The following is a 27,568-nucleotide window of genomic DNA, read 5'->3' as shown; positions in this document are numbered from 1 at the left end:
GCTGTGCCGAGGCTGCATTGAGACATTTTGAATTCAGAGGACTTTTTCCTGGCAGATCAGGAAGACGTGTGCTCAGACTCTTTTTCAGGAGGGAGATAAATATTAATCTGTCATTTTGAAAGGGAACACATGGGTGTCAAATGACAACCATTTTCTTTTAATGGCAGACATTTGCTAATGAATAGGTACTTGTCCTGAGGTGAGGCTGGGAAAAACTCGGCCATCATTGGGCAGGATTTTTTGGAAATTTTTTTTGCACCAAGGACAGATGGCATTTGGGTTGTCAGAGACACTGAGGCTCAGAGGGGCAGGTATTTGCTCCTCCCTCCTGAAAAGACCCAAGAGGATGAATGGGAATGCTCGGGTCTCAGAATTAGGCAGCTCCAGGATGCTTCCTGACTGGGTCACTTCCTTCTGTGTGACCTGAAGCAAGCGTCATCACCAGAGTGTGGGTGATGCCACCTGCAGGATGCAGGTGAAGGGCCTGCACAGAGCCTGGCAGGTCCTGGGTGTGTGTGAGTGACAATGGCCATGGACAAGGGGGCCTGGGCTCTTCCCGTCAGCCTGTCCTGCCTTGGGGCTAAGATGCTGGCTGGCTGGCATGCTGTGCTCTCCATAGGGAAGGTTGGACAGGCCACAGGCTCGGCGAGAAATAGGCCCAGGGGCCTCTCAGCTTCAGCTTCCCTGTGTAAGATGAGAGGGCTGCACGGAGGTGCTCAGGGCCCCTTTCATTCTCAACAGGACATACCACGAGCTTGGGTTGGCACCTCAGCCCTGACTGCTCACTGCTCTCGCTAGAGAGCTCTTTTTTTTTTTTTCTGTTTAATTTTTTATACTTTATTCCTTGTATCAATAGATTAAGAAAGTAAAATTTTCCCAGGTACTGATTTATAGATACTATTTATAAGTAGAATCAAAAAGCTCAGTTTCACAAACAGTAACATTCAGTGATCTCTTTAAATGCAATTTTAATCCTTATTTTAAGCTAAGGGCAATAATTTAATGCAGTAAGCTAAATTCACACAAAACCTGTATACTGTGAACTACAAAAGTGGTTTTTGTAGCTACATACAGTTTTAGTCAACTACACATTTCCACAAGTACTTACAAATATGTTAAAAAAACATTACCCCAAATGCTTATCCTACCATTAGCTCATTAAACATTGCCATTCCTGCTCCTGAAAGTAGATGATTGGGAAAATGAGTTCTAAAACTTAAAAAGTAACTTTAAGTCCAAAAGGTTTTAAATCAAAAAAGTCTTTCAACATGGAAGCATCAACATGAAACTTTTAAGTTTCTAAAAAAATAAAAATAAAAAAATCACTCTTTAGAAAATATTAAAACAAATTATCATTTAAGACACATAAACATTCTTACAAAAAACTTGTAGTTTCAAATATCATCTCCTTAAAAGAAAACCAGTTCACTATCTTTAATAACATCTCAGACCACTGTTGTCTAAAAACTTCAGAATATGTAAGGCATATGTCTCAGCTGTCATAGTCAAAATGACACTTAGATTTCACATATTAAACAGCTATAGTATAGCTTATAATGGCACAAATATACCTAACACATAAATACTTCATCCTTTAGATAGTCAAAAGTCAGAAGGAACTGCATAATTTGTAAGGTACTTTAACTTACGTGTAGTCATTAAACTCAGTAAGTAATTCAAGTATAGTCATGTAAAGGCAGGCAATTAAAGGCTCAAGGATCACTCTAAAATCAAAGACATGAAAATAAAGGCTGAAAACTTTGTTTCTCCATCTTTCATTTACATGCCTAGATATTAGGACATTACTGAACAAAATACACAATTATCATATATGATTTCCACAGAATATAATGAAATTTCATGAAGTACAAAAATTATCAAGATCCGTAGTTTGCTTCATCAAATGCTTTTCTAGCTCGTTTCAATTCTTCATTCATGGTAAGCAAGTCTTTAACCCTAGCAAACTTCCTTGGGTCCTTTCGAATCAAGAAGACGATATCTTCAACTTGTACTCGACCTTGTCTTCCAATTGACATTGCCTTGTGAGTCATTTCAGTGATGAACTCTATGACAAGATCTTCAAGAATATCCACTGACTCAGTGTAAGGATTCTGGTCATCCCCAAACCCATACATCATACATCGTAATTCTTTAGAAAAAAGTCTCTTTCTTTTTCCCTGTCCATCTTCTGCACCTCCTCCAATTTCTTCATTTTCCTCCTCAAAGGTTGGGTCTTCTTCCTCATCTGCCATCCCACTAGCCCGCCAGCCCACAGCGCCTAGAGAGCTCTTAAAGTACACCAAGGGCCCAGCCTGCTGCACACCAGGCAGATCAGGAGCACTGCAGGTTGGGGCCTGATGGTGGTGTCGGCCAAAGTTCCCCAGAAGATTGCAAAGTGCGGCCCCAGGAAGAACCACTGATAAGCCGGAGGAGGCTGAAACGGTGAGTGCTCTCTCACAGCCTGCCCGGCCCCACCGCAGGCAACAGAAATGTCCTCTAATGGACTTGATGGTTTGGCCTTGCAGAGTCCCTACCTGCTGGCCCCAGCCAAGCCATGGGCCAAGTGAAAGGCTGGTGCCCCACTGTGTGCCCGCTTTGCTACCTTGGCTGGGAAGAAACAGGCTGGAGAAGGCAAGACTCAGCCAGCAGTGCCTGGGGAGCAGCGCCAAGCCCAACCTGGACTGCCATCCTGGGACTGCTCTGCTCCTGCCCAGAGGCTGCACACCGCCCTGGGCTGGGAGGGCAGCCCTTTCTGGGATGGGACAAGCAGTTCCCCGTGCCTCCACCCAGGGTTCTTTCTGACAGCTCGGGAGCCAGGCCACAGCCTATCAGCCCTTCCCAGTGGTTGGTGTCTGCAAAATGCTAAGGACGGAGACCCAGTGATTTCAACGACAGCATCAATGCCACCACTGCCACCTGTTTCCTCATGGCTGGCCGGTGCTCCCTGCTTCACACACATTAGCCACACTTTAATTCCCACACCAGCCAAAGGTGGGTGTCCTGCTCCCTACTTCACAGGTATGGAAAGCAGCTTAGTATCTAGCTCAAAGTCTCCCCAAGAGTAAAATTACTTATCCAACATGCATTCCTAGACCGACTAGTCAGATCGCCGAGACTCCTGAGTGGGTCTGAGTCTACTGGGGAGATGAGACCACTGCCCAGACCCGCATCCTGTCTGCATGTGCTTTGGGCATTCCAGCTCTTTGCAACTGGCTCTTCAGTTCTGACCTACTTGCAGTAAAGCCTGGTGCAAAGATCATCAGGGATTCTGCTTCTAGCTGTAATACAGTTGTTTTGAACATGCTGATTTTCCCAATGCAAACAACTAGAGAAACTGGATATAACACACACACACACACACACACGAAAGGGAATAGAACCTTGTGACCTGTGGGACAATATTCTGTAGTTGAACATTTGTTTAGTTGGATTCTCAGAAAGGGAGGAGTGAAGGCAGAAAAAAACACTTGAAGAAATAATGACAACATTTTTCAAATTTGGTGAAAATCTATAAAGCCACGAACCCAGAATTCTTAACAACCCCTAGCAAGATGCCAAAGCACATTATATAGTCAACCTGATGAAAACCAGTAATAAAAGAATTTTTTTTCGGTCTTTCTTTTCTTTTTCTTTTGAGACATGTTCTCACTAAGTTTCTTAAGTCCTCATTAAGTTGTTGAGGCTGGCCTCCAACTTGTGATTCTCCTGCCTCAGCCTCCTGAGTCTCTGGAATTACATACAGGTGTGCCACTGTGGCTATCAAAAAAAGGGAATTTTTTTTGGCCATGCTGGGGATTGAACTCAGGGCGTTGGATTTTTAACTTGGTTTATTTATATGTGGTGAATCCAGGGCCTCACACATGCTAGGCAAGCACTCTACCACTGAGCCACAACCCCAGCTCCAAAAAGGGGAAATCTTAAAAACAGCCTTATGGTGCTGTGGTGGAGGCTGCTTTTCCCAGCACTGGGGAGGCTGAGGTGGGAGGATCACTTGGGCCCAGGAGCTCTAGACCAGCCTGGGCAACATAGTGATACCCTATCTCTACTTAAATAAATAAATAGATAACTAAATAAATAAATTTAAAAATCCAGCCACAGTTGTTTATTTTAAGCACATCAGAGACAAAGGAACAATGACTGTAGACCTCTGTCACAAACTGTCTAGGCCAGAAGATAACAGAAAAATGTCTCTAAAGTACAGAAAGCAAAAAGCCTATAAACTAGATTTCTATATTTAGTAGATGTATTTTTTTTTTTTGTACAGGGGATTCAACTCAGGGGCACTCAACCACTGAGCCACACCCCCAGCCCTATTTTGTATTTTATTTAGAGACAGGGTCTCACTGAGTTGCTTAGCACCTCACCATTGTTGAGGCTGGCTTTGAACCCATGATCCTCCTGTCTCAGCCTCCCCAACCGCTGGGATTACAGGCATGCGCCACCACGCCTAGCTAGACGTATCTTTTGTAAATGAAGCCAACATAAAAATCTTTCTCAGATGGAGGGAAAGGGAAGCCAAGAGAATCCATTGGTAGCAGACCCGATCTACAAAAAACAAAAAAAAAAAAAAAGGCAATTTTTCAGGAAGAAGGAAAATGATACGAGAACGAAATCTGAATCTATACAAAGGAGTAAAATTTGTCAGAAATTGTTAATATATGGGTAAACACAAAACTTGTGTAATTCCAATAAAGAGCAAAGGCTGTGTCCATCACAGAAGCTAGAAAAAGGTCAATAATAAGTGAAATTCAAATAAAGTGGAAAAAAGCAAATAATAAAGATAAAAGTGGAAATTGATTTCTTTAAATGTGCATTTGAGAAAAACAACAAAGCCAAAGTTGTTTCTTTTTTAAAACATAATGTATAGATCTACAGCAAGACTGATCAAGAAAACAACCTTACCAATACTGACAAAGGGAGCATAATTATCATACAGCAGGTAATAAAATATAGCAAGATCCCGCAACCTAAGGAAATAAATATGCACGGCAGTATTTAAAGATGAAATAGCATGATATAGGGCTGGGGGTGTGGCTCAAGCGGTAGCGCGCTCGCCTGTCTTGCGTGCGGCCTGGGTTCGATCCTCAGCACCACATACAAAACAAAGATGTTGTGTCGACCAATAACTGAAAAATAAATATTAAAATTCTCTCTCTCTCTCTCCCTCTAAAAAAAAAAATTTAAAAATAGTATAATGATATAAACAACTTTAGGTCAACAATTTTAAATCTAGACGAAGTGGACAAATTGTGTGAAAAACAAGAATATGAGGAAGTCCCATCTACTAAATAAATTGAATCAGAATAAAAAACTTCACACACAAGACAACCCCTCCATCTCCAACTACAAAGGCTTCACCAGGGGATTCTTTCAAACAATTTAAGAAAAAATTTAAAAAGCTCCAATGTCACATAAACTCTTCTGGAGAATACAGGCAGATGTCTCCACAGCATCGAAGGCCTGCAGCAGCTCACACTCACAAAGGGGACACTGAGAATGGTCAAACCTGAGACAGCCACACTCAGATTCATGTCCTCAGCCACCCTCTGCAGAGTGCTGAGGAGCTCCAGTACAGATGGGACACCGCCCAACTCATTTTATAAAGCCAATATGACCTTGATTTCAAAACCTGATAAGGACATTACAAAAAAGAACAATTACAAGTGAATCTCTGTCGTGAACTGAAGCAAAATCCCTTAGCAAAATATTAGCAAACAAAATCCAGTGATGTACGAAAAGGCTAATACCTCTAACCAGAAAGTTGGTTTATCTTTCAGATAAAAGATTGTTTTAACATTTAAAAATTAACCAAAAAGAAAGTTAGTTTATTCTATAAATGAAAGGTTGTTTAACATTTAAAATCAATCAACATCGCCCGGTGCAGTGGCATATGCCTGAAATTTCAGTGGCTCAAGAGGCTGAGAAAGGAAGATCACAAGTTCAAAGCCAGCCTCAGCAATTTACTGAGGCCCTAAGCCAACTTAGTGAGACCCTGTCTCAAAATAAAAAATAAAAAAAGGGCTGGAGATGTGGCTCAGTGGTTAAGCACTCCTGGGTTCAATGGTTCAATTCCCTGTATCTCACCCCCCCAAAAAAGTCAATCAATGTGCTTTACCACATATAATCAAATAAAAATTTGATAAAATTAAATATAAATTGATAGTAATAAGAAGAAAATGTCAGAAAACTAGGAATAGGTTTATAGAAAAGTTAAAAACTTCCTCACTCTGATAGGATATCTGTGAAAATCTATAGTAAGTATATTATTGATGTGAAATATTAAAAATTTTCTTTCTGAGATCAGGAATGAGACCAACACTTCTGTTTGACATTATAATGGAGACCTAAGTGTGAAAAGGGAAAAAAAAGAGGAAAAGGTATAAAGACTGGAAAGGAAGAAATAAGATGGTCTTTATCCATAGGAAACATGATTATACACAGAAAACCCAGAAGTCAAGAGAAAGCCTTTTTAGACTAATAAATGAATTTAGCAAGTTGCAAAATACAAAGTCAATGTCACAAAAAAATCACTTGCACTTCAATGATAGGAACAAATAAATAGAAAATGAAATTTAAAACACAATATTACTTACAATAATAAATGTATATGCACATATATAAACACACATGAAAAAAACGACATCAAATGCCTTGGAATAAAACTATTTAGGGGGTCTGGGAATGTAGCTCAGTGGTAAAGCACTTGCCTAGCAAGAGTGAGGCACTGGGTTCAATCCTCAGTGCCACATAAAAATGAATAAATAAAATAAAGATGTTGTGTCCATCTACAAAAAAAAAATTTTAAAAAACTAATTAGGCTATATAAGACCTCTTCACAGAATACAAATCAAAAGTGTGAAAAATTTTTAAAAGACCTAAATAAATAGACAGATGTATCTGGTTCATAGATTAGAAAACTTAATATTGCATTGATGTCAATTCTTCTCAACTGATCTATAGATTCAATGTAATAAAAATCCCAGCAAGATTATTTGGGGGATTGTAGAAGTTGATAGGTTGATTCTAAAATTCATATGGAAATGCAAGGAGCCAAGAAAGGGCAAGAACAAAGTTCAAAGATTTCTACTCCAACAGTTATGATCAGCCTACAGAAGATAAATTAGTCTGGAACAAAGAGAGTTCAGAAACAGATCTACATTGGCTATGTGACCATTGTGACAATTTGAAAAAGGGGAATGGGTCATCTTTAATAACTAGGGCTGAGTCAATTGTATTTTGGGAGGGAAAATTAAACTTTGACTTTTAGATCACATAACACACAAAACATTAACCCTGACTTCACACCATGTACAAAAATCAAAGAGTGAATAATTAAAGCCCTAAAACATCTATGAAAAATCTCAACAGAAAAGTTTTATGACCTCAGAATAGGTAAAAATTTCTTCAACAAGATGCAAAAACACACTTAACTATAAAGAAAAGTAGTTGGCAAATTGAATTAGATTATTATTAAAAATTTTGGGGTCTGAGGATATAGCTCAGTTGGTAAAGTGCTTGCCTTGAATGCACGAGGCCCCGGGTTCAATCCCCAGCACCACGAGAAAAAAAAAAAAAAAAAAGAAAAGAAAAGAAAAAAAGATTTACGGGCTGGGGTTGTGGCTCAGTGGTAGGGCGCTTGCCTAGCATGTGTGAGGCACTGGGTTCGATTATCAGCACCACATACAAAAACATAAAATAAAGGTCCATCAACAACTTAAAAAAATATTAAAAAAAAAATTTTTGTTCAGAAAAAAAAAAGAAAAACACTGTTAGAGGAGTAAAAAGTGAAGTCACATACATATGTATCTTAAAAATTAGTGTCTGGAATATACATGAATTCTTACAAATCAGTAGGAAAAAGGCAGACAAATAGTAGAAAAACAGTCAAAGCCTCAAACAAAGCTTCACAAAAGAAATTTTGCAAATGCCCAGTGAACACATGGAAAACCGCTCATCCTCTTAATTTCCAGGGAGCACCAACTGCAAACCACAATGGCCACTCAAACTAGCTGGTGTGGCTCACATGGGTTCAACTGACCACACCAAGTGTGGGCAGCAACCAGTCCTGGAACTGTACTGTTGGGACTGTAGGGGTGCGACCACAGCGGAAAGTGTTGGCTACACCTGCTAAAGGGGAATGCTTGCAGGCTTACAACATGTTACCAAAACACACACGATAAGGAGTAGACCTGCAGCATTGGCATGCACATCCCCTGAAAATTCTCAATTCCCTGTCAGCATTTGAACAACTGCTGGACTCCACAAGGAGTCTAAGGAACAGAGTGCAGAGTGAAAGAAGCAGGCTAGTTGATAAACACACAAAAGATGTCAGGAAATATCAGCAGAGCAGGGCTAATGACCTGAGTGGACAGAAAGGGGCATTCTTAGGTTCTGGTCTGTTCTATTTCATCAGCTTTGTGCCAATTATATAAGTAGGTTGATTTTGTGAAACTCCAACAAGCTGTGTGTTTATTATTTGGGCACTTTTCTGTATTTATGCTACACTTTGATAAACAAAAGAGAAAAAAGGAGAAAGAGGAGAGAGTGGATAAAAAAAAAAAAAAGAGAGGAGAGAAGCACTAAGGAAACAGGGCAGGAAATTGGTCCCACATGGTCCCCAGGTGCCTAGAGCACCCTCTCCAGCATCTGTGAGGCATGGTGTACTCACATGGCTTTGGTCTGGAGCAGATGGCTAGAGAGAGGTGCCAGGGTTCTCTCCCGCCTGCCCCCTGTTCCTGAGGGCTTGAATGTCACTCAGTCCTGCCCACAACTCTGCCCACTCTCCCTGGGTGGATGGAGATTTGAGTGCCAGCCTCCGGATAAAGAAGGGGATTAATTTGATCCTCCACCTGGGTACCTGTACTTGGGCAGGCTGAGGGAATGAGCAGGTGGGATGTGTGTGTGAGCTGCAGAGATGGGCTGGACCTCCACTTGATGTAGCCTTTCCTGTCCGAGCTGGGCAGGGGAAGGAGTATGCTGGTCAGAAAAAGGGTCACCAAGATTGCAGCTGCCCCAAGTGAGGTCCCCTTATCCTTACCTATTCTGGTCTGCCTGCATCAAGGTGGCAGGACACGTGAAGGGCATCACAGGTTGGACAGAAGATAGCACGCTCTCTGAGCAGTATGCCAGGCCTGTGAGGGCTGCAGAGCGAATGCCTCAGCCTGTTCTTTGTTTACTTTTATCAGGACAAATGCTGCCCAAGACGATGTCCATTGTCCTTCCCTGGGCTGGCATCCTCTGAATCTATCATGGTCAGGAGCAGATGCAGCTGTAAGAGGAGATAGGAGGTCTAAGCTCTGGCTCTTTCACTGGTTTATGAGTTTGAGATTACTCCTTGTCCCCTCCTTGGAAAACAAGGACAGCATCGTAGCTGGCCAATATGGTAGCCATAAACCACATGGCTGCAGGGATTTAGATCTACATTTAAATTAGTTAACATCGAAGACAATTTAAAACTCAGTTCTTTAGTTTTGCCTGTCATACTTCAAGTACTTAGTAGCCACATGTGACTAGAAGCAAACTGTACTGAACAGTGAAGAGAGAACATTTTTACCATGACAGGAAATTCTACAGGGCAGTGCTGGGCTGGACCCATCTGTGGTTAGATAACCTTTTATTCTTCTTCCGACCAAAGTGGGGGTCAGTATCACCACTGGGAACACGTTGGTGCAAAACCCTGTGGTGCTTTCTGGGACCCCTGATGTGCTGGAGGGAGGGGCTCAGGAGAGAAGCCAGAGCTGCACGACCAGGGAACCCTCCAAGCTGGACCACAGAGGAAACCTGGGGAGGAGCGAGCAGGCAGAGAGCATGCCTCGCTCTGAGAGGAAAGAGGACAGGAAGGCCCCGCTCCCAGAACACCCATGACAGTAAGACGGTCAGGATTACTTGTGGGACCCACCAGCTTAAGGGATTATGCAGACACCAGTGCGAGGACGGCAAACCTCCTCCCTGCCCTGCCTCGTGGATTTTCTCTCTCGGCTTTTCTGTAACCCAAGGTGACTGTTCATCCATGTGTGTTCATTTCTTCCCGTCCATACAGCCCACAAGGGAATCACAGAGTTTTCCTGACCCTGATTGACCCAGGATGTTACCAGGCTTTGCCAGTTTTTCTCAGGAAAGAACAGTCCATGAAGCAGGTTGTAGGGTGTCCTACTAAACTACCATCCTTTTGTTTTTGTTTGTTTGTTTTTGGTAGGTTCTGGGAATTGAATCCAGGGGTATGCTACCACTGAGCTATACCCCAACCCTTTTTTATTTTTTTTTTTTTTATTTTGAGGCAGGGTCACTTAAGCTGCCCAGGCTTGCCTTGAACTTGTGATCTTCTTGCCTCAGCTTCATGAGTTACTGGAATTCCAGGTGTGCACCACCAAGACTGGCTAAAACCATTCTCCTTTAAATGCCATTTGGACCCTTGAGTTCAGTTAGACAAGAGGTTATGTGATGACCCATTTAAGGGTATCCAGGACATGGGATTTTGATGCTAAAGCCTGGAAATCTCTGGAAAATCAGGAAGAGTTCGTCACACTAATTAGTGACTACTGTCCAAGAGAACTACACTTTCAAAATGCTGCTGGCCCCATGGACTTCAGCAATTGAAGCTATTTTTAGAAATGTCACCAGAGAAGAGGATTTGATTTAAAGGACTAAATAATGTTCATGATCAAAGGGGAGAATGAAGCAGACCAAGTACCCTCACCCAAAAGACTCTTGCCATAATTAACCTTCTCCGAAGACCCTCCCCATAATTATGCTTCTTGTCACAAAGATTTTTACAGAGTGTCAACAGAATGTCCACAGGATTTCTCTGCAGAGGGCATTGTGGTTTGACGCTTCCTTTTTTTGTAAGTGCCAGGTTTGCAGACAAGGGTGTTAAAGAGTCTGTCTCAAAGAGAGCTAGTTGCTATGCAAAAGATACTGTCTCTGTTTTCTTGGTAAAAACTTACAAGGGATGGGGTTGTGGCTCAGTTGTAGAGCGCTTACCTAGCATGTATGGGGCACTGGATTTGATTCTCATCACTGCATATAGGTAAATGAATAAAATAAAGGTCTATCAACATCTAAAAATATATATATTTTAATCTTATAAAACCTTTGTCTATCTTAAGAGTATGGGACAAAGACTAATTGTTATGTACTCATCTACTGACATGTAACTACTCCACTGAATATAAAATTCAAAGAATTTCCAGACTCAGGGTCCAGAAATTTTTAAGTATTAGCCCCTCTGGACCACTGCAGCTGAAACATAAACCTGCTTGCTGAAAATTCCTTGGATGTCCAGCCTCATCAGTCCTACATCACAGTAAAACATGGCAGGCACTTGGATATTTGTAAAGTGAACGGATATGTAGATGCATGGACCCGCCCTCTGGGGCCTCCAGCCATCTGTTCCATGCTAGGCTGTGCCCAGCACTTCATCTTTCTGAAGTCTGAGAATGGCCTCTCTCAAGACCTGCCCCTACTGAGAAGGGCACATTGGACCGATTGTTTTGCAGAGCTACAGCTGGGAGGCAGATCAGACTCTGACTACAGAAAGCCAAGCTTGGACATAAGACGGAGTCAGAGAAGAGGAAGACTTGTCCTCTGGCAGAGTCTCTGCTCCAGGAGGTTTTCCTCAGTGGTGGGACCCCTCTGTTCAAGCAGATTTATAAACACTGACTTGGAATTTTCCAGAAAGATGGATTCACTGAAACTTGGAACCTAACAAGTCATCTATGGCCACCTCTTACTTGCAGAGCAAGAAACTGGAGTGGGTGTTTTGCTCAAAATTACAATTTTCTCATCTCCGCATTTCAGTTCAGGGTCTCTGTCATTGGTACTGAGAATGGAGCCCACCGGCATTCTATGACTGAGATACACCCTCAACTCTTCTTTACTTCTTTTTCTTTCTTCCTTTCTATTTTTAAAATTTATTTGGTATTAGTTCTAATCAGTTATACATGACAGCAGAAAGCTTTTCAATTTATTGTACACAAATAGAGCACAATTTCTCATTTCCTTGGTTGTACACTATGTAGAGTCACACCACAAGTGCAGTCATACATATACCTAGGGTAATGAAGTCTATCTCATTCTGCCATCTTTCCTATCCCCATGCCCCCTCCCTTCCACTCCCTCCCCTTTGCCTTACCTAAAGTTCCTCCATTCCTCCCATTCCCCCCACCCCCATTATGGATCAGCATCCACTTCTCAGAGAAAACATTCAGCCTTTGGTTTTGGGGGATTGGTTTACTTTACTTAGCATGATGTTCTCCAACTCCATCCACTTACCTGCAAATGCCATAATTTTATTCTCTTTTAATGCTGAGTAATATTCCATCATTATCTATACTACAGTTTCTTTATCCATTCATCTATTGAAGGGCATCTAGGTTAGTTGCACAATTCAGCTATTATGAATTGAGTTGCTATAAACATTGATGTGGTTGGGTTACTATAGTATGCTGATTTTAAGTCCTTTAGGTATAGACTGAGGAGTGGGATAGCTGGGTCAGATGGTGGTTCCATTCCAAGTTTGCTAAGGAATCTCCATACTGCTTTCCAGAATGGTTGCACCAATTTGCAGTCCTATCAGCAATGTATGAGTGTGCCTTCCCCCACCCATCCTCACCAATACTTACTGTTGTTTGTAGTCTTGATAACTGCCATTCTGACTAGCATGAGAGGAAATCTTAGAGTAGTTTTGATTTGCATTTCTCTAATGACTAGAGATGTTGAACATTGTTTCATATATTTGTCGATCAATTGTATCTATTCTTCTGAGAAGTGTCTGTTCAGATCCTTAGTCCATTTATTGATTGGGTTGTTTGTTTCTTTGGTGTTAAGTTCTTTTGAGTTCTTTATACATCCTGGAGATTAGTGCTCTACCTGTCCTGCAAGTAGCAAACATTTGCTCCAAAAATGTAGGCACTTTCTTCACCTCATTGTTGTTTCTTTTGCTGAGAAGAAACTTTTTAGCTTGAATCCATCCTGTTTATTGATTTTATTTCTTGTGCTTTAGAAGCTTGTAAAGAAAGTCGGGGCCCAATCCAATGTGATGAAGATTTGGGCCTTCTTTTTCCTCTATTAGGCACAGGGTCTCTAGTCTGATTCCTAGGTCCTTGATCCACTTTGAGTTTTGTATGTGGTGAGAGATAGGGCTTTTGTTTCATTTTGCTGCATATGGATTTCCAGTTTTCCTAGCACCATTTGTTGAAGAGGCTATCTTTTCTCCAATATATATTTTTGGTGCCTTTGTCTAGTATGAGATAACTGTATTTATGTGGGTTTGTCTCTGTGTCTTCTATTCTGTACCATTGGTCTACATGTCTATTTTTGTGCCAATACCATGCCATTTTTGTTACTATAGCTTTGTGGTATAGTTTAAGGTCTGGTATTATCTTCTTGATTTTTTATTTTGAGGCAGGGCTCCCTAAGTTGCCAGGCTGACCTGAAACTTGTGATCCTCCTGCCTCAGCCTCCAAAGTAGCTGGGATCACAGGTGTTCAGGGTTCTTTCTACTGTGCAGCAGTGGCCCTCTTGTGGCCATGGTGGGATGTTGGAGACTCCAACCTTGGGCCTTTCCTTGGTGACCCAGATGCTGACCAGCTTGGTCAGTTGGTGGGGTGCTTTATTCCACTCTTCCCAGTTTTGGGGTTGAAGGATCCAGGCTGATGTATTTTCTGCTCCATGCAGAGGGTCATGCACAGTGGGATTTCCTCACCTTCCACCAATGTTCAATATTAACACCCAAGTTTGCTCCCACCTGTAGCAGGTAATAATTGCTGTCCAACAATTAACCCCCAAAACATAGTAGCTTAAAGCCACAACTTTTTATTCAGCTCTTTATTCTGTAGGGTGGCAATTTCAGCTGGGCACAGGAGGGAAGTTTTGGTTTTAACTCAGGTCTCCATTTTTTCTGCAATTAGTCTGTGAGACGGATGGATGGATCTGCTATATATTTTAGGTTATTTCAAGAATTAGAGAAAATACATTAATTCATTACTTCTTTTTTAAATTTATTTTTTAGGTGTAGATGGCCACAACACAATGCCTTTATTTATTATTTTTTTAAAGTGGTACTGAGGATCCAACCCGGGCCCCGCCCATGCTAGGCGAGTGTTCTACGGCTGAGCCACAATCCCAGCCCAATTCATTACTTCTTTATTTGCTTATATTCCATAGCAGTCATTGCATATTTTAAAAATACCATCTGGGATTATTTGCCCTTTTGTGTTTTCATTATTTCCCCCACATTTTATTTATTTATATATAACAGCAGAATGCATTACAATTCTTATTACATATTTCCCCCATTTTTTAAAGTGTAAAATGCCCTATGTACAGAAAAGTTGAAAGAATAATACATAGATACCTGTGTCCCTATCACTCAGATTCAACAATTGTTGAAACTATCTGTCATTGTCATTTTCTGCTTGTGTGTGTTTTCATTTGGTTCCTCTTGTTTGGGTCCTGGGGATTGAATCCAGGGGTGTTCCACCACTGAACCCTATCTCAAGCCCTTTTTATTTATTTTTTATTTTGAGACAGTGTCTTGCTAAGTTCCTGAGGCTGGCCTTGAACTCACAATCCTCCTGCCTCAGCCTCTCCAGCAGCTCCGATTTTAGGCATGCACCATCATGACCAGCTTGCATATGTTTTGAGCAATTTGAATATAATCTGAAGCTTGGATTTCCCCCAGATCAAAAAATTGTCTCTCTTACTTATACCATTATTCGTACCTAAGAAAACTCAGAATAATTTCCTATTCCACATTCTCCAAGTGTCCTGTGTGTGTGCACACATGCATGTGAGAGTGCACACGTGTAGACTTGTGCACATACTAGGACAGCAGTCTACCAGTGAGTTACATCCCCAGCTCACTGTCCAGATTTTTTTTTTAATATTTATTGTTTAGTTGTAGTTGGACACAATACCTTTTTTTAAAAAAATATTTTTTTAGTTTTAGGTGAACACAATATCTGTTGGGAGTCACCCGGGCTCCAAAGACTAATTTCCCCATCCCCCAAGAAGAGCCCACTAATGGTGAGCCCTGCTGGCTCACATGATCCTGACGTCCAATAGTGAGCCCTGCTGGCTCACATGATCCTTAACCACCAATCAAAAAGCACCCCATGCTAACTGTCAAACCCTTCAACCATTAAACTGTCATAACTGTCAAACGCCCCCCTCGGCTCTATAAATAGGCAGAGCTGTTCCTCAATAAACGGGCATTTTCTCCCACAGCAAGCCTTGATCATTCTTTCAATATCTTTATTTTACATTTATGTGGTGCCGAGGATCGAACCCAGTGCCCCCAGCATGCTAGGGGAACATTCCACCAATGAGCCACAATCCCAGCCCTGGACACAATACCTTTATTTTATTTATTTTTACGTTGAAAAGGTTAAGAATGTAAGAATTAAGTTCTATTTTCCTGGAACCTGAAACTCATGTAGAAGTTGAAAACAACTCCCGGAAATGCGCACTGATCATCTGGTTGCTCTATGAAAACAACCCCTCCCAGAAACTGTGCAATGATTGGCTATGCTGTATGTGAAGTCCCTGCCCTCTCCAAGGAAAGTATATAAGCTCTGCTTAAGCTGTTCCCGGGGCTCTCTCTCTGCTCTATTCAAGTGAGCTCTGAGCCCCAGCATGCTGGACCCCCAATAAACCCTTTGCTGTTGCATGAGACAGTTTCTTGGTGGTCTCTTCCTCCGACGCTAGCCTGACCTTTACATCTGGAGGTCCCACCGAGATCCGGCAGCGGCGGACGAAAGACCCCAACAGGCTCCTCTCGGGGTAAGTAAGGTGCCTCTTTCCGGTTTCAGGTTTCAGGTTAGGGCTTGGCAAAGTGGCTGTCGGTGAAGAGTGTGAGCTCTCTCCAACAGTGGCTGAGAGACGTGTCACAGAACCACAGGCCACGTCCCTGGGGGACGCCCCAGAGGACTTGGGAAATCGAGGTCCTTGACTCGGTGATATTTTGTTTCGGATTCGGTATTGCCAGCCCATCGGGTTTTGCCAGCTACTCAGTCCTGGTCTCAGTGTTGGACGTCCATTGTCTGTCTTTATTGTCTTGTCTGTGTCGTGTGTCGTTGCTTTCACTGTTTGTGTATCTTTCATTATGGGACAGAGCACTTCAATGCCTCTGTCCCTGACCCTTGATCAGTGGACCGAAGTCCGCTTAAGGGCTCAGCATCTTTCTTTTTCAGTAAAACGCCGGACCTGGCAGACTCTCTGTGCCTCAGAATGGCCCACCTTTGGAGTCGGATGGCCCCCAGAAGGTTCTTTCTACTTCCCACTAATTCAAAAAGTCAGAGATATTGTCTTTCAGCCGGGGCCACATAGCCATCCAGATCAACAGCCATATATCTTAACTTGGCAGGACCTCTGTGAATCTCCTCCTCCATGGGTGAAGCCTTTCCTTGTCCCTGCCCCCGCTCCTACTCCTTCCCCCACGATTCTATCTCTCAAACCCTCTGCTCCTCCTCCTCCTCCACCCTCTGTTCTCCCTGAGTCTCAAGATTTGACTCTACTGGACTCTCCTCCCCCTCCTTATCCCCTGCCCTCGTCCCCCAACCCCCAACGCCCTCTAAGTGATTCCCCTGCTGCTGACTCAGCCTCTCCGCCATTGGAGAAAGCTAGGCAGGCCCAGCACCCTCCAGATGACTCCCCCGTGGCACACACAGCCCCTCCTCCCCTGGAGGAAGCTGGCCCGGCTAAAGGAACTCGCCGGCGGCGAATGATTGAAAACCCTGGAGCTCCCGTGATGCTCCCCCTCTGTCCCTACGGGCCAATGATTAACGATGGCCATGGGGGAGAAATGCAAGCCTACCAGTATTGGCCTTTCTCCTCTTCAGACCTATATAACTGGAAAAATAACAATCCCCCTTTTTCCGAGGACCCCACCCGGCTCACAGGTCTGGTTGAGTCATTGATGTTTTCACACCAGCCTACTTGGGATGACTGCCAACAACTCCTAGGGACTCTCTTCATGACAGAGGAACGAGAGAGAATCCTCCTGGAAGCTAAAAAAAAATATCCTCGGACCAGATGGGCGACCGACCGACACAACTTCCCAACATAATCGAAGCCGGCTTCCCCTTGAACCGACCCAACTGGGACCCCCAACACCTTTAAAGGTAGGGAGCATCTGTCCACTTATCGCCGGGCTCTAATAGTGGGTGTCCGAGCGGCTGCTAGGCGACCAACTAATTTGGCCAAGGTAAGAGAGATTATTCAAGGGCCTGATGAATCTCCCTCTATGTTTCTAGAGAGAATTATGGAGGCATATAGGAGATATACTCCTTTCGATCCTCAGGCAGAGGATCAAAAGGCATCTGTCACGATGGCCTTTATTGGGCAAGCTGCCCTGGATATTAAAAGAAAGTTACAACGCTTAGATGGATTACAAGATATGACTTTGAGAGATTTAGTCAGAGAAGCTGAGAAGGTATACTATAAGAGAGAAATTGAGGAAGAGAAGGAACAAAGGAGGGAGAAAGAAAGGGAGCAAAGGGAGGATGAGAGAAGCAAAAGACAGACTAAGGCATTGACTAAGGTCCTGGTCACAACAACAAATAGGCCAGAAATTAAGAAACAGAGAGACAGGAAGGGATACCTGGGCCCACACCAGAGGCCACCCCTGGCCTCAGAGCAATGTGCCTATTGTAAAGAAAAAGGACACGGGGCCAAAGAGTGCCCTAGAAAGAGACAGCCACGCCAGCCAGCCATTCTGACTCTGGAGGATGACTAGGAAAGTCGGGGCTCGGATCCCCTCCCTGAGCTCAGGGTAACTTTTAAAGTAAAGGGGACCCCAGTAAACTTTGAAGTGGATACAGGGGCAGTATACTCATCCCTTAAGGCCCCATTGGGCCCTCTATCAAATAAAAGGTCTCTAGTTCAAGGGGCTAACGGCAGTAAATATCGGGCTTGGACAACTAAGAGGACCATGGACCTGGGGAAAGGAAAAGTCCATCACTCCTTCCTAGTAATCCCAGAATGCCCGGCTCCATTGATGGGCAGAGATCTGCTCACCAAGCTCCGGGCCAGAATAACTTTTAACCCTGAAGGTCCCCAAGTAGAATTTCTAAATCCTTCAGTAAAAACTCCTATAATCACGGCTTTAACTATGTCAGTAGAAAATGTACATCAACTCACTCACCTTGGTTCAAAGAAACTGCAGGCATTCCTGAAGGATCAAGAACAGAGTTTTCGGGTTGGGGATGTGGCTCAAGCGGTAGCGCGCTCGCCTGGCATGCGTGCGGCCCGGGTTCGATCCTCAGCACCACATACAAACAAAGATGTTGTGTCCGCTGAAAACTAAAAAATAAATATTAAAAAAAAAAAAAAAAAAGAACAGAGTTTTCCACTAACCGACTCACAGCAAAAGGAAATAGCTGAACGGGTAACAAAAGCCTGTCAGGTCTGTCAATTGGTTAATGCTTACCCTTCCAAGCTTCCTGTAGGAAAGTGCCTATGAGGAACCAGACCAGGACAATTCTGGGAAGTGGACTTTACTGAAATTAAGCCAGCAAGGTATGGACTTAAATATCTCCTAGTCTTTGTAGATACATTTTCAGGATGGATTGAAGCCTTCCCCACAAACAAAGAAATGGTGCAAATGGTGGTCAAGAAGATCCTGGAAGATATTTTTCCAAGATACGGCCTGCCTAAGGTAATAGGGTCTGATAATGGACTGGCGTTCGTGGCCCAGGTAAGTCAGGGGTTAGCCAGGACCCTGGGGATTAATTGGAAGTTACATTGTGCTTATAGACCCCAGAGCTCAGGACAGGTAGAAAGAATGAATAGAACCATTAAAGAGACCTTAACGAAATTAAGCTTAGAGACCGGCATAAAAGATTGGACTATGCTCCTGCCTTATGCCCTGTTTCGTGCAAGAAATGCTCCCTCTGTTTCTTTGTGTAACCTCACCCCCTATGAAATTCTCTATGGTGCCCCTCCTCCAGTAAGGGACCTAATCCCAACTATAAGATCTAACGATCCCTTCCACACCCTCTTGCTTGACAGACTTAAAGCTCTTGAAAGAACCCAGCGATACCTGTGGAAACAGCTGGCCACTGCCTACCAACCTGGCGACGAAGGGACTCCACACTGATATCAAGTGGGAGACTTCGTCTACGTAAGACGACATCAGGTGTCATCCCTGGAACCCCGCTGGAAAGGACCATACCAGGTGGTACTTATAACACCTACAGCGGTAAAGGTAGATGGAATCACTTCCTGGATCCATGCCTCTCATCTCAAGCCTGCGCCCTGTCCAGACTCTGGCTGGAAACTGGAAAAGACTGGTAACCCTCTCAAATTGCGTATTCGCCGTGTGGATAGGGCTATGAACTCTCCCCTTGACCACCAGTAGTCCTAATCCTCATCAGCCCGTTCAGCAGCGATGGCTGATCACAAATCCTACTGGACAAGAAGTATGGTCTATCTCGCATATAGCCCCCTTAGGGACCTGGTGGCCATCTCTCCACCCAGACATTTGTCAGCTGGCTATAGGTCTTTCCTATTGGGATATCCCTGATGAAGAGGATCCCACTAAAATTCCATTAAATCCCTTCCGTACCATAGATAATGGAAACAAACATTATGGATGTAGGGACACGTGAGCCAGATGCAGGTTGGCTAGCCTAGATTACTATGTTTGCCCAGCGGACTATCGAAGCCGCAAACAGTCACGGCTGTGTGGGGGAGAAGCCGACTTCTTCTGTAAGTCATGGGGATGTGAGCATACAGGGGCTGCCTGGTGGAACCCAAACTCCCCTGATAGTCTGATTCGGGTAGGAAGAAATAATACTAAGTTAAGTCCCGAACAATGTCTCCCATTTAAATGGGACCCCCAAGCGGGGACTTCTGGACTAGCTGACCCTACTCCATGTGACACAAGTAGCCTATGTAACCCCCTAAATATAACCTTCACCTCCAAAGGAAGAAACCGAAATATCTGGACATGGCTTTCAGGAAAAACCTATGGAATGCGATTTTACACCACAGAATATGATTTTGGCCTTTGGTTCACTATCCGGTTTGAAAGAAAAGAAATTCCCTTAGCCATAGGGCCCAATCCCCTCAAGCCAGGAATTGGGCCTCATAGACCTAAATCTACTAGGATCCCTTCACTTTCCCATACTCCTCAAGTTTCACCTTCGTTTACTTCCCCAATCCAGAGTGAAGTCAACCCCTTCCCCTGGGGGCTAATTGAAGGAGCCTTTGCGGTACTGAATTCCACGCAACCAGACCTCACTCAGTCTTGTTGGCTCTGTCTCTCCACTGCTCCTCCTTACTATGAAGGGATAGCAATTGACGGGACTTATGCAGTAAAAGTGCAGAGTTCCTCCTGTAATTGGGGTGGAAATCCTAAGTTAACCCTCCCAGAAGTAACGGGGCAGGCTTATGTATAGGGTCCCCACCTAAAAGTAAACAACACTTATGTACCCAGATAAAAAAAATTAGCACCACACAGGGTTTCCTTACCGCTGAAAATGGAACCTGGTGGGCATGTGACTCAGGGTTAACTCCTTGCATTTCAGCCCAGGTATTTAACAGCTCTGTAAATTATTGTGTAATGGTGCAGATGTTTCCCAGAGTGCTCTATCATGACGCAGGTTCGTTTGAAGATCAAATAGGGGGGCATACAACCCGGTTCCGCTGGGAACCTGTATCCCTCACTTTAGCCATCCTATTAGGAATAGGAGTTGCTGCAGAGGTGGGCACAGGAACCACTGCCCTGGTCCATGGGACACAACAAATGACCCAATTAGAAGCAGCAATAGACCAAAACTTAAAGATATTAGAAACCTCCATCACAGCTTTACAGGAATCTTTAACCTCTCTCTCTGAAGTTGTTTTACAGAACAGGCGAGGGTTGGACCTCCTCTTCATGAGAGAAGGGGGCCTTTGTGCTGCATTGAGAGAAGAATGTTGTTTTTATGCCGACCATACTGGAGTTGTAAAAGAATCTATGAGTAAATTAAGAAGATGCCTTAAAGAGCATCAGCGAGAGAGAGAGGCCCAAAAAGGGTGGTTTGAGTCTTGGTTCACACAGTCCCCCTGGTTAACTACGCTTTTATCAGCTCTGGCTGGTCCATTAATAATCCTCATATTATTGCTAACTGTAGGACCCTGTTTGCTCAACCGTGTAGTTTCCTTTCTCCAAGCTCAAATTGGACAAGTTAAACTTATGGTAATCAGACAACAATATGCCTCACTGGCAGAAATAGAGTGTGATACCCCTCAGTAATTATGATTTCTTACTTTTAAGATTAAAAGTAGTCAGAAAAAGAAGTGGGGAATGAAAAGGTTAAGAATGTAAGAATTAAGTTCTGTTTTCCTGGAACCTGAAACTCATGTAGAAGTTGAAAACAACTCCCGGAAATGGTTGCTCTACGAAAACAACCCCTCCCAGAAACTGTGCAATGATTGGCTATGCTGTATGTGAAGTCCCTGCCCTCTCCAAGGAAAGTATATAAGCTCTGCTTAAGCTGTTCCCAGGGCTCTCTCTCTGCTCTATTCAAGTGAGCTCTGAGCCCCAGCATGCTGGACCCCCAATAAACCCTTTGCTGTTGCATGAGACAGTTTCTTGGTGGTCTCTTCCTCCGACGCTCACCCGACCTTTACAACGTGATGCCTAGGATCAAACCCAGGGCCTCACACATGCTAGGTGAGTGCTGTACACTGAGCCACAACCCCAGCCCCCAGATTTTTTAACAGTTTTTTCAAAGTTGAAGCCAAACAAAGCTGATGTTTCTATAATCTTTTTTTAATATTTATTTTTAGTTTTAGGTGGACACAATATCTTTATTTTATTTTTACATGGTGCTGAGAATTGAACCCAGTGCCTCATGCATACTAGGCGAACACGCTACCACTTGAGCCACATCCCCAGCCCCTCTATAATCTTTTTTGATCAGTAATGGCCCCTCCATGAAATTGACTTTGTGAAGAAACTAGGCCAATCATCTCATAGTAAGTCGTGTGTTACTGATTTGTCCAGTGGCTTCCACATGATATAGGTCAATCTGTTTCTGTGCATTTATTTCCTGTAAACTGGAAAATTCAGCCTTAGTACTGGGTAAGATTTGTTAGAAAGTCAGGGGACTATTTCCCAGGACTGGCACTTTGTTAATTAAATCATGTAGGGAAACCCATGATGTTACTCTGCTTCCATCATTGAGGCTGGGATTTGTCACTTGCTTATGGGGGCAACAGTACCATCTCTCCACTACAAACAGACAAACAGACAACCAACAACACTGGAACATGGACAGAGTACTGGATACTATTAAGGAATTATTAACTTCATTAGATTTGATAATGTGGTTACATTTGTGTAAGAAAATATCCTCAGTTTTCAGATGTATACAAAGAAGTCTTTAGGGGTGGGTGAAATGATGAAATGTTGGGGGTGTGATTTCAAAGAAGATAGCAATAATTTCTCAAAGGAAGAGGGGTAGATTAAGTGAGAGTGTCAAATAGTTGATGATTCTACAAACTAAAGGAGGGGGAAAAAAGTGGTTCTTTTATTACCTTTTCCCTTTTGTATGTCTTTAAACATTAAAAAAGAGAAAAACAAGAATGAATGATTGATTCATTGATAAATGATGGGAAAATCAAACAGCTAAATTCTGAATACAGTAACTAGTTCAGACTTAAGTCTCTTAGTTACTAATCACATCTTTTGTCTTGCTCAAATTATTTTCCTGCTCTCACAGTATATCAAGCAAACGTCATGCAGCCAACTTGGTAAATTAGGAGCATCATCATAACTGTTTTAAAGGATGAAATAAGCCAATCTCTACTTTTAAGGTTTATTCACACCTGTTTGCCCAAGTAAAAGGCCACAAGTATTTTTTAAAAATCATGAAAGGATGAAATCTACAACAATGGTTATTTCTTTTTAAAATTTTTTTTAGATGTTGATAAACCTTTATTTTATTCATTTATGTATATGCAGTTCTGAGAATCGAACCCAGTGCCTCACACATGCTAGGCAAGTGCTCTACCACTGAGCCACAGCCCCATTCCAACAATGGTTATTTCTAAAGGTAGGCTTTGTTCTTTGGGTAATATCATTTGCACCCATTTCCTGTCCTGACACAGCAGACAATTCTGCAAGCTGCATCAGTTTTTGGTTTCAAATGCAGTTGGCAGAACCCCAATATGGCCTTGGAGGAAGCACAGTTAATGAGAGAAATGCTGCTCCGGGGACTGCTTTCCTGGCCCTTCAAGATTCCTTCAGGGGCTGCCAATCATCTCTTTAGATGATGATCTTGGCTTGTCAGGTCACTTTAACTCGGAAGCCACTAACACATGGCTAGGCCAGCTGCAATCATTGTGTACTTGGTGCATCACAGTTTGCAAAGATATTTTTACATACATTTCTCTTAAATTCTCTCAACCATGCTGCAGAATAGGTAAGCTAATGAAAGCCCTCAAAGGCTGGGGAGGTTCTCCAGATGCCACAGCTAACATGGGGTAGAGTTCCTCTGGAATACAAGGCATCCCTGCTACACTGCCTAGTGGCCCCACTAGGCCCAGGTAGGACTTTTCAAGAAGGCTTCAATACAAGAGCAGTTGAATAAAGTCAGAATTTGTGTTAGTAACCTCTCCACATGGTTATCTTTGTCTCATTGCCTAATTCTTCAGGAGCAAATATATCTAAGGCACAATTTGGTTTATTTGACTCCTTTTACTACTGTTCCTATTTTAACACTCAAGCAACAGAACCCACTGACACCCACTGAGTGTCAGGCTCTGGGAATTCTGGGATGCCTTTGGTCACTGTCCTGCTCTCTGTGCTTTGCCACCTCCCAGAAGACACACTGGGTCTAGCTCTAGCTTGGGTCTAGTGCTGCATGGAGTACAAGTGAGGTTTTCAGGTTGTACAATCCTCTGAGTGAGTCCTATTTTTCTAAAGGAGGTAACACTTGAGCTGCCCTTGAACAATGGGGAGGATTGTGGCAGACTGAGAAAATGGAGAATGCTTTCAGGAGTCCAATTGCATAAAAATCCATCTCTTTAACTTCCCATCGTGTGTGTGCCAGAGTTCTGAACTTGTGCTTTATTTTTCAAGAGTAGTTACTTACTGTTCTCCAATTCCTCCTATATTCATACTTCAAAACTGTCAGAAAGGTTTTTTGGATGACCCACATCCTATTACAGTTAAATCACATCTGTTTGTAATCAGTGGAGACCTAATGGACCCAGCTGTATTAACTACAATTGGTTGGCCCCAGCAAATGTCCCAAACAAGTAAATGCCTCCCAGACCTGTCAATATGTGGATTGAACTAACCAGGACTGACATCTTCTAATACTTCATACAGTCCAAAATATCCAAAGTATTTTTGGGGAGTATACTGAGGATTGAACCCAGGGGTGCTCTACCACTGAGCCACACACCAGCCCTTTTTATGTTTTGAGACAAGGTCTTGCTAAGTTGCTTAGGGCCTCACTAAATTGCTGAGTCTGGTTTTAAACTTATGATCCTCCTGCCTCAGCCTCCCTAGTTGCTGGTATTATAGGCATGTGCCACCACCACCTGCCGCTAAGGGTACTGTGTTAAAGAACAACAACAGGCAGGACACACAAATCGTGCAAAGGGTGTATCTACAAGATCAAGGAAATTGTTCTTACATTTTTGGACTCCAGACATCCATGTTGTAGTAAGCACCTTGCCCTTGGAAAATACCATAATTCCTCTAATTTTGAATCACCTTCGTTTTCTGAAGACCTTTCTTAAGTGCTTCTTGAAAATTTAGGAAATGAATTCTGACCTAAGAAGAGTTGAACTAGCTCCAGATTTACTAGAAAAAAAAAAAAATCAATGCAAAACAGAGTGTACGTCTGTGATTTTACCTGGGAATGAGATAAAGGTGGGACTGTAGGGAAATTAATGGCAGCAACCAGTTTGATTCTTTATTGATCACAAATCTGGGCAAGTGAAGTGTGTTGAAGAGACCCAGAGAAGTAGGAATGTTTCTAGAATCACCTCTAGGGTGATATACATGAAATAATCAATGACCACCATTTCTGAAGACTTATTGTATAAAGTTATTACCAAAAAATTAGAAAGGGCATATAAGTAAAAGATGGGAGAAAAACTCCTCTTACTGTCATGACCCAGGGACAACACTATTTAACACTTAGGGAAGTATCCTTCCAGGTTTGTTTTAGCAGTACTGGGGATCAAACCCTGGGCCTCATGCATAATAGGCAAGGGCTATGCCACTGAACTACATCTCTGGCCCTTTTAAAAAATTTTTTAAAATATTTTTTTAAGTTGTTGATGGACCTTTATTTTATTATTTATTTATTTATTTTTATGTGATGCTGAGATTTGAACCCAGTGCCTCACACATACTAGGCAAGCGCTCTGCCACTGAGCCACAACTAAGCCACAACCCCAAGCCCCTTTTTAAAAATTTTTTTGTGGCAGGGTCTTGCTAAATTGCCCAGATTGACTTTGAACTTATGGTCTTCCAGTTTCAGCCTTCCAAGTAGCTGGAATTACAGGTGTGGCCACTCTACCTGACCCAAATAGTTTTTATATCAAGAACAACCTTATAATTTGGGCAAGGTAGCACAGGCCTATAATACCAGAGACAAGGGAGGCTAACACAGGAGAATCCAAGTTCTAGGTCAGCCTCAGCAACTTAACAAGACTCTCAGTAACTTAGTGAGACACTGTCTCAAAATAAAAATAAATAAGCAAAAAGGACTGGAGATGTGGCCCCAGTACCATTAAAACCAACCAAACAAAAAACCCTGCATTAATTTTTTTCCCTCCCCACAAACAGATCATATGTAACACACTATTTGGAAACCTGTATCTCTTCATTCAGAATCTGTAAATCATCTTTCCATGTCAAGAAATATTTTAAGGGCTGGGGTTGTGGCTCAAGCAGTAGCGCGCTCGCCTGGCATGCGTGCGGCCCGGGTTCGATCCTCAGCACCACATACAAACAATGTCTGCCGAAAACTAAGAAATAAATATTTAAAATTCTCTCTCTTTATAAAAAAAAAGAAAGAAAGAAAGAAATATTTTAATATTTTTAATGGCTACAAGGACTATTTAGTGTGGGGAATGAACCAAAATTTAACCATTTGGCTATCATCAGCATGACTGTTATTTTGTTTCTTTGCTATTAGAAATATGCTGCAATGAGCTTCCTTTTGCTAAATCTTTGCATACGGAAAGCTTCTTCTAAGTGTTTTTCTATATTCTGACCATGGGTAACATCTGGCATTCGAGGGAACATCTCTCTGTAGATGTTCAAAGGCCTCCTGCTAGAGGGTGCCCCAATAACCATTTCCAGGGATCAGAGAAACCCCAAGTAACCAGATCTGATGTATTTCACATCCTGACTCTTGCCTTATTTAGGACATCACAAAAATCACTGTAAAGAGGAAGACAGGCCAAATCCCAGGACTTTTTTTAAATCTGTTTGTCATCAAGTCAAAAAGTAAACATTTTCCATTATTTATTGGTACCACATTTGCAGGGCCATTTGCCTTCAGGCTTCCTGTCTGGCAGAATTCAAGTTTGCTGTGGGAAAGACAAAGCAGAACCTTGTAAAAGAGTGAAGATCTTTTAGTAACTGAAGTGAAACCTATAGTCGAGGCAAACCAGATCCAGAGGCAGTTAATAACCTTTACTGTTTCTACTGTATTTCTATTTTATGTTCTCCCAGATTCTTTTTTTTTTTTTCATTTCCTTAAAGTATGGGTTTCTAAAACAGTTGTTTTTTTTTTTTTTTTTTGTTTTTTTTTAAATTGAAGCAGTTAATGTCCCACTGTCTGGAATTTTAAAATATATATCCTGAATATTTGGGGATGAGATTTTTATGTGCTGTTCCTACTCCAGAAAAAACAATTATAACATGTCATTAAGCATTTCCAGACTTCTAAGTAAGTTAAAAGAATCCAGTCTTTTTTCCTCCAAATAGTTGGAGGAGATCCTGCTGAAAACAGACATCTTGGATTTTGGAAGAAATATCATTCAGCTGTAATGGCTCCCTAGAATCCAGAACACACAATTCCTAAGATGCTTCCAGAGTACCAAGATCTCTATACCTCAGCTGTTGGATGACCAAGGCTGGAGTCACTTTTACTTCCAACACGAGCAGTTCTTCTGGGGAACTTTCTAAGACTCTTTTATACTCAACTCATATTTAGTTTTCTAGTAACTGAACTGAACTTGGTACCCAACCTATTCTTCTTGAAATCAACATAAACTTTTTTTTTGGCAGGGCAGTGTTCCTGACATTGAACCCAAGGGCACGCAACCAATGAGACATATCCCCAGCCCTTTTTTATATTTTATTTAGAGACAGAGTCTCACTAAGTTGTTTAGGGCCTCATTAAGTTGCAGATGCTGGCCTCCAACTTGTGATCCTTCTGCCTCAGCCGCTAATATATATAAACATTTTATTTTAGTAAATTGTGTTTTTGGATTTCTCCTGAAACCTGTCTGGCAAAAAGTCTCTATGGACATTGGAAATGAGTTTTAATAGTCTTTTAAAAACTCTACTATCTGGGGTGGGGTTGTGGTTCAGTGGTAGAGTGCTTGC

General features: G+C 42.5%; 2 protein-coding genes across 2 annotated transcripts; one reads left to right on the top strand and one right to left on the bottom strand.

Annotated features, from left to right (window-relative positions):
• Window positions 1–1,424: 1,424 nt before the first annotated feature.
• Window positions 1,425–2,307, bottom strand: LOC124095609 (transcription initiation factor TFIID subunit 13-like). The gene has a single exon (XM_046448812.2). The coding sequence runs from the start codon at window positions 2,250–2,252 to the stop codon at window positions 1,878–1,880; it is 375 nt and encodes a 124-aa protein (XP_046304768.1). The 5' UTR covers window positions 2,253–2,307; the 3' UTR covers window positions 1,425–1,877.
• Window positions 2,308–15,535: 13,228 nt separating this feature from the next.
• Window positions 15,536–21,568, top strand: LOC124095526 (uncharacterized). Its single transcript, XM_058580729.1, is given in 4 exon segments — window positions 15,536–17,032; window positions 17,035–17,103; window positions 17,105–18,694; window positions 19,009–21,568. Coding segments are annotated over 3 exon segments (2,199 nt in total). The 5' UTR covers window positions 15,536–16,102; the 3' UTR covers window positions 18,305–18,694; window positions 19,009–21,568.
• The last annotated feature ends 6,000 nt before the right edge of the window (window positions 21,569–27,568 follow it).

This window comes from Marmota monax, unplaced genomic scaffold, assembly GCF_021218885.2.
Source record: "Marmota monax isolate L192 unplaced genomic scaffold, Marmota_monax_Labrador192_F-V1.1 WCK01_AAM20220418_F8-fsc00076, whole genome shotgun sequence".
Classification (NCBI taxonomy): Eukaryota; Metazoa; Chordata; class Mammalia; order Rodentia; family Sciuridae; genus Marmota; species Marmota monax.
This window is presented reverse-complemented; position numbering and strand designations above follow the sequence as displayed.

Bases quoted from the DNA above. Each gene is read 5' to 3' on its own strand.
- LOC124095609 (XM_046448812.2), bottom strand. From the start codon at position 2,252: ATGGCAGATGAGGAAGAAGACCCAACCTTTGAGGAGGAAAATGAAGAA.